At 44.9% G+C, this 14,320-nt stretch overlaps 2 protein-coding genes and 1 long non-coding RNA gene across 3 annotated transcripts; 1 reads left to right on the top strand and 2 right to left on the bottom strand.

Annotated features, from left to right (window-relative positions):
• Positions 1-1,197: 1,197 nt before the first annotated feature.
• Positions 1,198-8,240, top strand: LOC306703264. Its single transcript, XR_013767285.1, has 3 exons — positions 1,198-1,272; positions 1,450-1,647; positions 7,425-8,240. It is a non-coding gene; the product is annotated as an uncharacterized lncRNA (long non-coding RNA).
• A 22-nt stretch (positions 8,241-8,262) lies between these two features.
• On the bottom strand, positions 8,263-9,562 carry LOC306703259 (adenosine receptor A1; the record flags this gene model as incomplete). Its single annotated transcript, XM_079169162.1, has 3 exons — positions 8,263-8,488; positions 8,634-9,100; positions 9,225-9,562. The coding sequence occupies 3 exons, from the start codon at positions 9,560-9,562 to the stop codon at positions 8,271-8,273; spliced, it is 1,023 nt and encodes a 340-aa protein (XP_079025288.1). The 3' UTR covers positions 8,263-8,270.
• Positions 9,563-11,085: 1,523 nt separating this feature from the next.
• LOC306713467 (transcription factor Spi-B) lies at positions 11,086-13,945 on the bottom strand. Its single transcript, XM_079183159.1, has 6 exons — positions 13,862-13,945; positions 13,682-13,716; positions 12,699-12,912; positions 12,493-12,611; positions 12,217-12,373; positions 11,086-12,034 (listed from the first exon to the last, which is right to left on the bottom strand). The coding sequence occupies exons 2-6, from the start codon at positions 13,700-13,702 to the stop codon at positions 11,727-11,729; spliced, it is 819 nt and encodes a 272-aa protein (XP_079039285.1). The 5' UTR covers positions 13,703-13,716; positions 13,862-13,945; the 3' UTR covers positions 11,086-11,726.
• Positions 13,946-14,320: the final 375 nt, after the last annotated feature.

The raw sequence follows: 14,320 nt of genomic DNA, 5'->3' as shown, positions 1-14,320 counted from the left end.
TCTGTTTTGTCTCCGTGGTGTTTGAGGACTGGAAGAACCCTCCAAAAATGTGTGAGTGTGTGTGTCTGTGTGAGTTTGAGGACTAAATAACTCCGGTATTACAGCAGCTGTGACGAGAAATCAACTGTTTAATGTACGAAAGCTTTGTTTTGTGTGTCTTCAAGTGGTTGATGTAAGTTTTAAAAGAAGAGAGTGTTTGTTTCCAATTTAAAAAGCATTCCCGTTTTTTTTCTTTTTTGAATTTGCACTCTGCATTTGCAAAATGACGTCAGCTCAGAAGCAAGTTCTGATTGGTTGGCTCGGCTTGGGATACCCGCTCAAACACCAGGGATTGGGCCGCAACCAGGCTATAGATAGGGACGGCCATTTATGAGCAGATGGATTTATGTTTTCTCTCCTAATGATTGGGGTCATCTAGAGGCGACGGCTCGCTGATCCAAGATCCATTGGTGTTCAGCTGACTGGCTGGTGTGTGAAAGCAGAGGGAGACGTGGGAAGGATGCCAACGGCTAGGGGGAAAAAAAGTGACATTCTCTGAAATATCCACCCTCCTCTCCCATTGATCCATTTAGCTTAACTCCCTAAAACCTCTCCCACCGCGGAGGGCAGATATTATCCCCGATAGAGGGAGAGGACGAATTTGCAGAAGGATGGAGGAGGGGGGGGGGGGGGGACGCAGAGAAAAGCAGATTTCGGAAAAAAGACGAGGCGAGAGAACTTGACAACAAATGTCCATCAGTTCAGAGTTCGAACCAGTATGGGCTGTTTCTGGATCTATTGATTGTAAATATATACGGTGAGATGGAACAACATGGCAGAGGGGCTTGTCTGTCTCGCCATCTGTCTGTTGCTGCCCAATACAACAAGTACAGTACAGGGTGAGAGGTGTGTTTCGGATTTCACATGATTAACATACATTTTGTCAGAGGGCTGCCGTCCTGCTGTTTTGTGTAACCGTGTCACGACAGTTTCTTCTCTTTCTTTTTATTGTCTGGTTGTGTCTCACTCTCTGTCTTAACTCTTTTTCTCTGACTCCTCCTCTTTCTGTTCCTCCTCTCTGTCTCTCTCTCTCTCTCTCTCTCTCTCTCTCTCTCTCTCGCTACAGCATGTCCCTCCCTTCCTCTTTCTGTCTCTACACTCCCCCCCTCTCCCCTCCTTTTTCTCCCCTTCCCTCTTGGCAGCAGTGCCAAAGTGGGCCGGCGGACCGAGGCAAACACAGCACAGGGCAGAGCAGAGCAGAGGGCGATCCAAAGGCTGGCGAATTGATTATGTGTATGTTTGAGCTTTAAAGTGTCCTCCTGCTGTGTGCTTGTGTGTGCTTGTCTCCGTTTTTGGTCATACGCAAACTACAAGTAACCGTGAGTCTATTGGAAGTCAGTTTTCTCTTTTCGTTGTGCTCAGTGTGGTTGATACTGTGGCTTGTGTGCGTTTTCTGTGTATGTGTTATAGGGCTGTGGGGAGAGCAGACGTCCCTCTGTCACCCTGTGTGCGGACAGACGCACTCACGCCAGTAGGAGGGGATTGTGGGAAGGGGGTGTAGCTCTCAGAGGGTGTGCTCTACTCCTCTCTTTTCCCTTCTTCCCGCCATCACGGCCCTCTTCTCCTCCAGTCCTCTGGCCCAGCCCGCCGCTCACGTACAGGCTCCAGGTATTTTTCATTTTTATCCTGCGACACTGCTTCCCATCTTTTCCACAGCCCTATAATCTTTCTCCTTCGGTTCCTCTCACCCTCATCTCTGTCCTTCATCGTGGTCTTCCTACTGTAAATGTGTCTATCGTCGTCAGTTGCCACGCTGCAATCAGCTCACCGCCATTTTGGCTCCATGGACATAGCAGGAGAAACTTTTCTGGAGCTCAGGGGGACTCCTCGGCTCCCTGCTGACCATCTTCTTTCTCCTGCTTCCATTATCTCTTTTTTTTCTCTCTGTCCCTGTCCTCCTCTCCCTCTCCCCTCTCTGCTCTAGGACAGCAGGCTCTGACAGGGTGGCAAACAGTCTTTCTGTGGCTTTTCGTACCAAACAGGTGTCTCTTTGTAGACTGGCAGGAGGAAGGACAGGCCTCCGCGGGTCACTTTCTGACCTCAGAGGGTCGATCGAGCCACAGAGCTGTTGTTGTGTTCAGGTCAGTGCAAGTTAAGCTCCACCCACAGGACAAGTGAGACACTTGGCAGGTATCTTATCACCCAGAGCAGTTATGATAGCGAGTGTAAGGGCAACATTGACGCTGTTTGCACTTTCTGCCACCGTTAGAACTCAGATATGGGGTAGTTGTTTCTCAGGAACATGCCCGTTTGTGCGCAAGGTTTATCTTTCTGCGATCTAGAGGTGCGGCAGTTGAAAGGTGGCAACTGTAACGTTTGCCTCGACACCCTGCGGCGTCATAGGCTACTGTTTATGATACTTTGCATTTCAGAGGAAACTGAGGCAGAAATGAAACCGAGTTAGGTCAAACAAACGGACGACACTGTAAAGACATGTTGGTGTTCCTCAGTAGTTCTTCCTCATTGTATCAGTAAAGCTGTTGATCTATTTTCACCAGTGTCACCCGCCTGTTGAAAAAGAACCAAAAGAGACCAGCAGCATTTGTTCGATCGATGTTTATCCTACTCATATTGCACTGCATATTTTGATTACAGGGGCCAGAATGCCATTTAACAAAAGCATATATTACTGCTGCACTCGCCGAAGTAGATAAAACAGGATGTGTGAATTAATCGACAACCGATTTGATCTTTCAACCTACTTTCAGAGGGGAAATCTAATACAGATTGATCAATCTGAATTACCTGCATATTGTATGTACTATCAGGACTCTTAACTTGACTGCTTATTGTTAGTGCTGTATCTTGATCTAAATAAGGGTTGGTGTTAAGATGGCGCCTTCGTGCCACGTGTTTATGAAACAGTGAATATGGGCAGACCCTTTCAACATACCCCTCACCGTCATCACATCTCGTGGGTACATTACTCCTAATTCCCCTGCATCACCCTCTGTCATTTCAAATCAACCAGCGTTGGCATTAAGCAGCAAATGAGTTTACCAAAAGAAACCTCCAAAAGAACCTCTCCTCATGAACGTCGACGTGTGACAGGGACAAAAGGAAAATGTTAAGAAAGAAGAAGCTGTAGAAAAAGAGAGAGAACAAGGGTTACAGAGACAGAAAGAGAGGTAGGAGTAGGAGAGCTCTTTCCCCGCCCCTCTCTTATCCTCAGATGAACTTAGCGTGTTGCCTCATAATGTTTCTGAGTTTTTCTCCTAGAGGCAGTCAGGGTAACTTCCTGCATTCAGCCTAAACATAGCTGATTGGTTGATATCTTGGCTGACCAGCCGCGGTTCGCAGCGAGGCAACAGGAAGTTTCTCTTCTCATACAGGAAGCAGCAGCTGTTTCATCCTGACCTACACCACTTTGCACTCTTGCACGCATCGTCTTTGTGTACATGCGCGCAAATATGCACGCACACCCTGCGCATGTGTGTGAGTGTCTATGGCCTACTCTGTGTGACATTAGTGAATGCTATAACATGTAGGCGTGTAGCAACATGCAGGCCAACCATCTGAGCGATCAAAAAAACACTTGAAACCATGGTAACTAACCGCACATCTTATCAGAACATTAGCAAAAGCATAGACAAGTGGAAAAAACAAAATGAAGAGGAAACAAAACCTTTGATCTACATTCTCTTCATTCAGTTTTTAGAAACGCATCCGGAATAATTCTCGGGTATACTTTGACTAATACACTCAGGTATTGTCTTATATATATATATATTATTTATTATTTCATATTAAAATGGTCAACACAATGGCTCCCTTATACTTCTGCCTTATCTGGGTCATACTATCTTTTCATCAAACACATGCCTGACATGTTTACCTAACTCTTATGTCTGCAATCCTTACATTTGTGTGTGCGGCCCTCTGTCTTGCGAAACAGTGGAGTTGATGGCAAAGGACTGGAAACATTTTCCTTTAATTAACAATGACTATATCAGGATCAGATAGGATGAGCTTCATTCATGTACACGCAGGTCAAGCAACTGTCTACCACTGACTGGTTGTGTGCGAGTACACGCATGTGGCGGCGTATTTCTGTTTACACGCACACACGTGAGCCTCGTGTGTTTGCGCTCGGTTAATGAGGACGTACAGAACATCAGAGCGAGCACCGTGCCAAGTGAGCACGGAGGAGGCTCAGTGCACCCGTCCATCGTCCTTTTAATGTGATCAGGAACTCCTCGGGGAGTGGGGAAGATCAATAGCAGGCATGACAAAATCACCACAGCGCTCTACTGAAGATCAGCCTTCTTGAAGATCGGCCAGATGCCCGGACACTATTTTTTTTCTCCAAAATAAGACTCGAGTAAGACAAGACATCCGTTTGCATCTTTTTAACTGTGGGAGTTCTTCGTCCTGCCATTTATTGTGTGGCATACTTCCTCTGCCAACTCCAGCTCCCCCACCGCTCCTCCTCCTCTTTGCCCACCATCACAGACTCCTTCCTCCCTCATTGAAATTCTGCCTGGCACACAGACACTGCCCATTCTTGGCACAAAGCTCAGGGAGAGAGAGAGAGAGATGAGAGAGAGAGAGGGGGAGAAACACACAAGAACCTGTACCAATCGTCTGGTGCCCCCTCCGTTGTGTCTGCCAAGCATTCATCCCATCTCGCGGACCAAGGGACCGGGCAATCCAATAGGTATATATACTGCGAAAAATCTGCTCCATTTCAGAGGAGTTTTGTTGGCAATTGAGTGTGTTGTGTGCGTTTGGGGATTCGCTGTTTAATATGTGTGTTTACGTTGTTTGTATTGGGCGAGGAACGAATCCGACAAAACCCGCATCCTTTCACGGTGTTGGGGAGAAAGCGAAGGCCTATTGCTTCCACCATATTTTTCGCAAGGGTTTTGATTTGTTAAAGATGGAGCACTAGGGGTGTTTTTTAGAGCAGCAGCTTGACGTTAGAAGTTAAAAAAATGCTTGTAATTCAATTTAGCAGCCATTCAGATTGTGTTCTTAACTTAATCAACAAGAGTGGAATAGGTAGATAAACATCTTGTGTTTTTTGTAGGTGTTAACCTTAAAGGCCCTCTTATTCTATAGTTGTGGCGGTATTATGAAAATGAATTTATTTTAAACAAATATCGGTCGTTGCAGGTCTCAACAGAGTCAGGCATGAGCTTTAGATGCTGTTGCTATACATTTGTTTGTTATAGAAAAAGATCAAATTCCCAGTGCTACGACTGACATGTGGTTTTTGGAACACCCACAAGAAACATGAGTAACTGTCACCCGACGAAAGATTAACATACTAAAGCAGGAAATTGTCTCAAGAAAAACATATCCTGGTTGAATACCGCAGAGCAGCTTTATCCGAGGGCAAGCGAGGACAAGGTCTGTGTTTCTTGGCTTTTACAAAATACTGCAGATACAAATTGACGATCATTTAGTCGTCGTTCAGCTGAAACAGATGCACAGACACACACTCTGATAGGCAGATGAGATTAACTCAACAGGCCAAATGTCGTCAAGATCCTCTCAGCTGCCCCACTGGCTGGAGGCTCATTTATTTTGGAGCTGTTGACAGAGAAAATGATTTTCCCCCCAGCTGAGCCATGTGTGTCCCTTTCATGTGCCATAGACAAAGTCCACGATCACAGACAACAGCCGCCCAATAGAGCTCACATGACTGACCGGGTTTGGCCTCTGTGTTTCCACAACAGTCGGGAACTGTGCCGGGAATGGGACGCCAATTTTCGCAATTAACCCAGAAGCACAGAATTTCCCACAAGCATTTAATGTTTAAATGTTTTTTTTCCATTCAAGGCCATGCTCAGATGTCCTGTTTTGATGTCCATTAATTTGACCCATTCCCCCCCCCGACCCCCCCCCCCGTACACTGTGTCATATCACTATTAGTCTTCCTTCCAAATACAGCTCCAGTCAGGGGACATTTCTCGGCGACCAAACAGAGCTCGTAGATCTGTCACTGGCACGGTGGCAGAGTTGGGCATCGTGCCAGCACCCCCCCCCCCCCCCCCCCCCCCCCCCCCAACCCCTTCTGTCTGTCTGGTCTTCTGTAATCAGACTAGCAGGGTCTACTGCATGCTAACTATGGGCTGGTCTGGACCAAGTCTCAGGGGTTGTGGCTGTATGCTAATTTATGCAAGCAATGTACCTCCTAACCCCTTCTCTGTCTATCTGAGGCCCAGGTCTGGCATTTAGTCTGGCCCATTAACCCTTCAGTCGCTGCCATGTTATTGACCTGCTGGCCCATCCAAACCTTTATCCCATAAGAGTTTAACAGTCAGCTGCCTGAGAATGAGCCAACTCTTTCTTAGTGAAATGAATACAAGTTTAAGAAAGCACAAGTACAAACTGCTAGTTCAGTGCCGAATCTGACCTGCTGTCGGTGCCAGTAACACGCTGTATGTGATGACGCCTTTTCTCTGTGAACGTTACAGCTGTCCGATACTAAGTATTGTTCGAGTTGCTCTCTTACTTTGTGCCCGTGAGTGTGTCGTTGGGTCTGTTGGCTTCGTTTCAGTGCTTGGCAACAAAATTGATTCTCCATCACTGTCGAAAGAATAGCAGCTCTTTCTTCCCCGCGAGGCAGCAGGCTCGGAAAAACAGCCGAAAGGTAGACTCTATAGTGTTTTTAAGAAGACCTAAAATGGCCGATGTGCGAGCCGCCATTTTGTGTTTCCTTGTTGTGTTTTAGGGGGCAGAATCCCAGCCTTGTATTCAATCAGAGGCAGCTGGTGGAAGCCATATTTGCAGGCATCTGTGTGTGTACCTCCATCTGAGAAGCAGCAGCCAGCCTACACAGGGATAGCCCACTGGAATGAGCTCAGTTTTTGGCAAAAACGGAAACAAATTCCTGGCAGAGTCGAGCAGCTCTTTTTTTTTTTTCTTCTCTTTTCGATCACATGCCAGAGAAGCCAGTGAGTTGTTTGTTGGGCTTTCACACATTACTGCTCTCACTTTCCGATGTCGGCTTGCCGTTTAAATTATTTTTCTTAGATATATTTAAATGTGACTGATTTCTTGAAGAGATTCAGCTCCGCATTAAAAAAAAAAAGGAGCTGGATTGATCGGTGAGGATGTGCCAATATTTAAAAGCATCTTTTGTTCAGAAGTGAAAGACGTTCCTCCAAATCTCGGCTGTTGAAGGCATGTTGTCATGAAGCAGTATACGGCCATGAGTCGTGGTTTTTGAAGCATTTCCATGAACAAAAACAAAGAGATGATACGATTACACTCCTTTCAGCTGGCACTGAATTTGAACACATCAGTCGAAAATGTAATGTAAATATTCAGTTCAAAAAAGGACAGTCCTACCCAGTATCATCTTGCATTTATTTCACAGTGATACATTAGTTAATTAAGATAACCCTATCTGTCTCTTTTTCTTTGTACCATTGCAGGAGAGATACCTTTGTGGATCTTTGATGTGGAAGCAACGTGGATGCTGTCCTTGGGGCTGAGGTAGTAGATTGAATAGTTGTGGGGTTGTGTAAACCTCTTTTCGAGATAACTATACAATCTACTGTCTTTCCCAAGGAGACAGCTGAGTCAGCAACTCGGCGACTGTCATCTCCAGATGTGCAATCGCGTCATCCAATCAAAAACGTACGCGTGCAGCAATCAACACAATGCACTGTGTAAAGCATTGTTTTTGTTCTTGCTAGACCGGGTTTAAATAGTTTTGTGTTCCCTAACCGGACGAAAACGTGTGTTGGATCTGGGCTCTGTCAGGGTGAGGTAGTAGGTTGTATAGTTTGGTGGGTGGGATTGCACCCTGCTCCGGTGATAACTATACAGTCCATTGCCTTCCCTGAGGAGTTTACTGAACCCTTGTGAACGCTCGACACACTCTTGGGATTGCACCACGTTTATTTGTAGATTTCACAAAGAAAAGAGCAAGTAGATATGTGCTTCAAAAGGTTGGTGATGAATTGATTGAAGCTGTCAAATGACAAAAATATATGTACATCTCAATAAAGTCATACCTGCCTCAAATCAGTTGTCCAAAAATCAGTGTATGAGGTCTTGATATTGTTTGTTTGTGACTTACTGCAGCTCCTGGCGGTTTCATGGTTTGTGTGCAACAGCGGCGAATGAGTTTGTTAGTCCACAGCACCCTCTGGTGGAAACTCACGAGATGGCTTTGACTTGAATAAAAGTTTGCAGACAAGCAGCAGGCGATCAAATGCCACGGAGGAGTTTCATGCTTGTTGTTTTGCTTTCGTACTTTCATGTTTCGTGTTCATTCAAACCAAACGCTGCGGTCCTTTGTTTGATCCACTCGTCTCTGTGGCGTTGCCTTGGCTGATTGTTATTGATTGGCAAACTTGCTTGTCCCCATGGCAACAGTTGAGCCTCACAATGAAGTGCCTCCATATTTGACCGTAGGCCTGTTGGATCTTTGGGATGCGACAAGCGTAGACCACGGGGTTGACTGCAGAGTTGGCATGAGACAGGAGAATACCTGGAAAAAAAATGTATTTCACTGTAACTGTGTTTTCTGTAAGTACTGTAAGATATTTAAAGCTTCTCGGGGGAACTTTCCAAACAAATAAACAACACCACTAATTGCAGACCGACTAAGTACTTGAAAAGCTAATGTCACTTGCCTGTATAAAGTGTCCCCCGTGTGACAGCTTGAGGACCATGAAACAACAGCAGGCAGTTCATCAGGTGCAGAGGAATCCAGCAGCCGGCAAACAAAATGAGAACCAGAGCCAGGGAGCAGGCCAGCCTCTTCTCCCTGAGCAGAGAGGCCTGGGCTTGGGGACAGCTCTCCTTTAGACGGCCCTGCAGGCTCCAGAAGATTCGTATGTAGAGGAGGGTCATAACCAGCAGGGGTGCCATGACACATCCCAAGAAGTTAAAGTAAACCATGAATGGGAGGGAAATAACCGAGAGGAAGGTGCAGGGTGGAGAAATGAAGGAGGACGAGGAGGTTATATTGGTGGAATCAGATGCTAGAGAGGACTGGTTGCGCCAGCCAAACAGAGGGGTGAACCCCAGCAGACAGGAAAGTGTCCAGCACACAGACAAAGCCATCAATGTGCGCCTCTGTGTGGCCAGAGCTTTGTATCTGAGGATGAGGGATGAAACGGAAGGAATAAAAGAGAGGGTTATTTCTACAAATCATCATATATTATTATGTTATTCATATAGCTTATCTACCTGTAAACCAGTGTTTCAGAGTTTGACCTCACCTGAGCGGTGTGTGTAACCGGAGGTATCGGTCCACGGCGATAGCAAGCAGTGACAGCACCGAGGCCTGGGTCAGCACGAGCACGACACAGCTGAGAAGTAGACACAGGTCAGGGGTCACACTCACCCAGCCGTCCAACAGCACAGCCAGGGGCACGGCAGCCACACCCACGAGGAGGTCAGCCACTGCCAGGGACACAATGAAGAAGAAGGTGGGCTCCCGGAGGGAATCCCGGATACCAATACACACCGCACACACCACTACCACATTGCCAAGGCAACAGGCCAAAGCAATCAGCACTTCTAGTGCTGTGTAGGCCACCCAACTCCACTCAGCCATCACTGAAGATGAAGACCAGGGAAGACAGAGAAGCTGCGAAGTTTGATAGAGCAGGTTTCCTTGAAGGCTGTGGACAGGTGAGATGAATTCCACTGGAGCATTGAGTCCATCATAATCCCGTGGTTGTTGTTCAGATAGTGTATTTCTTCCTGCTTTCGGCTCTTGGCTTCAAATGACCAGAATTACATTGACCAGATGGTTTTTATATGCAAACATGCATGCGCTTCTGTGTGCACACACAACAGGGCTGCACTCCGTGGAGACGCCATCTGTATTTCATCAGTGTGTGAGAATCCTTTTCTCACGCTGATGAATGCTCCTCAGAAGAGGAGAGGACCTCAGAATGAGCCATGTCACATTTGTTTTAGATCATTTATTCCTTTACAAGTATTAAGACTACGATGTAGAAATACGGAATTACAAGTAAAGCGAAATGTTCTTAAATATCAAAATGTCCTCTTTTAGAGTGACATATTTTGATAGCTATTATATTATTCATAGCATAGTTTTAATGTTGTAACTACTTGAACTACTCTATATGCTGCTGGGCAGTTTGATTGATCATAATGCATCACATTTCATCGGTTGATCATACATTTTATTTATAAAATCTAAATCTGCAAAGTATCTACTAACCAATGCTGTCAAGTAAATGTAGTGAATTAAAATACTATATTCTGCATAGAAATGTAGTGTAGTAGCACAGCGCTATCCTATCCTATCTTACATGGTCAGGAATGACAGCCCCTGTGTGCTGAATATTACGTAATTTGCACTCGTGTACCCTGGTTATCAGTATGTATGTGTGTGGCCCCATCATTTGACTATGTAAATTAAATTGCTTTACTTTTGCAGCTTTAAACAAAGTAACGTCTCTAACGTGTGTGTGTGTGTGTGTGTGTGTGTGTGTGTGTGTGTGTGTGTGTGTGTGTGTGTGTGTGTGTCCTTTTACTCTGTAGGGCTTTTCACACTGCACTGAGCCCCAGGCTAAGCGAGCTGCTGCTAACCCTAACCCTTAGCCTGGGGCAAAGTGTCCTGTTAGCCTGGGGCTAAGAAAGACTAAGGAAGCTTTCACACCAGCACAATTTGTTGTCCACTCTGTTAAACAGTAGCCACCAGTCATTCTAGGATGTAAACATCGGTGACGTGTTCCAACAGATATTTAACCCAGGGTGTAGTAGGGGAGCAGATTAAATTGTATAGCTGGCCTTAGGTTAACACTGGGTTAACAACGAGTGTGTGTGTGTGGGGGGGGAAAGGCTCAAAGTTATCCAAGGGTCAAAATGCAGTGCAAAAATATCTGTGTATCTGAAACTGTAGATATGCAGATTTGTTTTAGAGACGCTTTTCAATGCTGACTTTGCATACCGTTTTGGCTATGGGTGTGTGTCTGTGTAGGAGTGTGTGTGTTTGTGTGTTTAATATATATATATATATATATATTGATAGATAGATAGACAGATAGATGGATGGAAAAAAATCGATCAGGTTTTCTTAAAATATTTTCATTTATTTCATCTTAATACAACTGGACACACACACGTTTACACAACCTAATTTCTTTTAACAAGTCTATAAAATGCTCTTATATCTGCTGAATATCTGCAATACAGAATCACAAAATCAGTAAAACACACCTTCATTTTAAGAATGATAAAAGTCCTACTTATAAAGTAGATATTATGTGATAACCTTTTAGATTTACATAAGTTTTCATGAGTTTTTTCATCCTCTGACTTTTCAAATACTTAGTACTCATTTTTTTCTACATGCCGTAGAATTAGAATCAACAGAAAGGACATTAAAGATGTTTTTTGAGCTGAAAACAAAAATATAAGACTGTACTGTGATTAAAAACAAAGAAAGGCTTGTGTTAATATTGACATTTCTTAATAAATTTATGAAAATCTGAATTGCATGGGTCGAAACTGGCTCAACACACCACCAACTAGGTCATATCAGCTCTAAAACTTGCAGAGCCAATGTTGACATAGAGTCAACCGGATGGGACTTATCTATATCATGAAGTGATATAGTAAAAATAATGCCCAGGTGGAGTTAGGCTCGGACCTGGGGGTGAAGTTACACATTCATGAGATAACCATCTGAATATCCATTGTGCTTATTCTATTTCTATGCTTATACACACTCTCCATCGTGTTTCCTACACTGTATTAGGGTTTCCTTGTAGGCCTCTCAGTGTCTTCTCATCAAACCGGTAGGTGAGCTTCCGCTTCACCTTCTTTATCTCACCGGTGCGAGAGTAGTTCCTCAGCGCCCGGGCCATCTTCTGGTAGGTCATGGTCTTGCGGTTACCCTTTCGCCGTCCCCACAGCTGCGCCAGGCGCTCCTTGTTTTGGGAGGAGAACTGGAACGTGCCAGAGCAGGATTGGACCCACCAGATGCAGCTCCGCATCGACGGAGTCTGGAGCATCTCGAACAGGAACTGGAACAACCGCTCCTTCCTCTTTCCTGCCAAGGAGGAAGGGAATGCAAATACAAATATGAGGTAACAATGACTCATACATGTCTGTATGTGTGAACAAAACAACCCAACAGAGAGCTTTACACTGAATACACATGTACATACATGTTGTGTAGATATGTTGAAGTTTTTTATTGTTGAGAGTTTTTGGGGATGCGTGTGTATATACCTGAAAGTGGGGCAAGAGGCAGGGAGTCTCTGTCATTCCTGCCTCCCATGTCAGACAATGGTGATGGGGAATCTTGGTATTCCTGGTACTGGGAGCTACTGGACAGCGAGTCTGAGTCAATGTATGCAGGTACCTCGTAGGAATACGCAATGTGGTCCTGAAGCAAACGCGTATAAAAACACATCAATACACACACAGTGATGTGTTGTCACATTTAGCTATGAAAAAGGTAATAAAGCTTTATTTTACTAAGAGGCCCGAGGTCCTTGAACTCACCCATTGGTTGTCATGGGGGCTAGGCCAGGTGGGAGGCAGGGCTTGCTCTTCATAATCCTCATTAGGAGTGTGAGAGCCACAGTGCCACTCATATGGATGCTGACCTGACCAGCTGTTCTCTACGGACAAACAGGCAAAACATACAGTCAGATAAACGATGTAGAAATACACAAGCGCCTACATTGTCCGATTATCATTCCACTAACCTATGATCCTGGCGCCCTGGTGGGAGTGTGCGTGCATTTGTTGCCCCACGGTGGTTGGAGGGAAAGCGTGTGTGTGCGCAGGCTGGACCTCCAGTGAGTGTTCCTGCAAGTACTCCTCGATGACCTCCAGGTCCACCTCAGGGCAGGAGGAGGGAGCCACTCTGCTCCAGGCCCCCCGACCTCCGTTCAGTCGGATCTCAGTTACATAAGCCATCTGACAGACACAGAGTAGCACAGAGGCATTCAGAAATCATACACACTCTTGTTTTTTTTTTTACTTGGGAGAGTTTGTTATGTGATGCTGACAGAGAAAGAAATACTTTGCATGATGGGTGGCATTTATCTTGTATGAGGTGCTGTTATCATCAGACCTCACACCTGCTGGGTTTTTTTTCACAAAAAAGCCATTGTTGTTTTGTTGCGGTGCATCACACAGTGAATCATTTTATTCAGAGATCTAAAGATTAGGGATGCACTCAGTCATGCATTTTAAATGAGCTGTGGATCTATGAAACATCCGTTTTCTACAGAACATTAAAGAGCGGTGATCAGTCTTGTAATATTATACTTTTCCCCCCCCCCATCAAGCATAGATTTGATTGGACCCAAGTTAATGTCATTCACATGCAGCAGTGAGCTGTATACGAGGTGGGTGTCGGTCTGTTTGTTGACTTGGGAATGAGCCAGGTAACAACACTGTGACCATGTGTATTTAAGTTTGACTGGCAAATTTATGCAAGTGTTTATGCTTTCACCAGCAGAGATAACATTCAGGTAACAGTGATGTGTGGCTTAGCTGCTATTCTTACAAACAACCTTTTACCCTCAGCCAACATCAGCCACACATCAGCTACAAACACAATGTAACCGAGTACACTTTTACTGAAACAATATGAATGATTTATCTTTTTCATTCATGGGCTACTTAAAAACAACACAAAGAACAACAACGCATACACAATTATTGAAATAAAATGACTCACCGTCTCCATTTGGGCCAGCATACTCAAAGAATAATCTGGAAAGAGAAAGGACACTTGTGAGACACCAAAATCAAAACTCACGAGCTGAAGTGAGAAGTGAAAGAAGCTGTCACACATACTTCTCTAACTTCTCCGATAGACAGTCAGAACCTGAATGAATGAGCATGAGTATATCTGTACCTTGTGAAGTCAGAGGTGTGTGCTCCTGTGTCTGGTGCAGTGAAGTAGTATCCTCAGACAGGAGAGGGTGGAGACATGACAATCTGAATACCTCACCTGTGTGACGCTCCACCTGGACGTCATCTCTCTTATAGTCTTTGCACACTTTTGGCCAAACCCCTTTGGCCAGAAGAGTTATTAGAGTGGGAGTGGTTTGTCGATTTCATTTAGCAGATAGAGATTCAGTGAGTGTTTTTAGCTATGGAATAAAAACCTGCAGTGTATCTGTGGTTTCTCATCATTTTATTCACAGCAGAGGTACCATGGAAGGTAATGACGTGGCGTTATATTTTGGGCTATAATGTTGGGATAACTGAATCTCAGCAACGGTGAAGATAGAGCAGAGATGGAAGGCAATGAGATTATGTGAGAAACATAAAGGATGTAAACTGAAAAACTCAACATACTTTACACACACTT

The sequence above is a fragment of the Pholis gunnellus genome (assembly GCF_910591455.1).
Source record: "Pholis gunnellus genome assembly, chromosome: 2".
In the NCBI taxonomy this organism is placed as follows: domain Eukaryota; kingdom Metazoa; phylum Chordata; class Actinopteri; order Perciformes; family Pholidae; genus Pholis; species Pholis gunnellus.
Note: the sequence above shows the minus strand (reverse complement) of the source record. Positions and strands in the feature narration are given on the sequence as shown.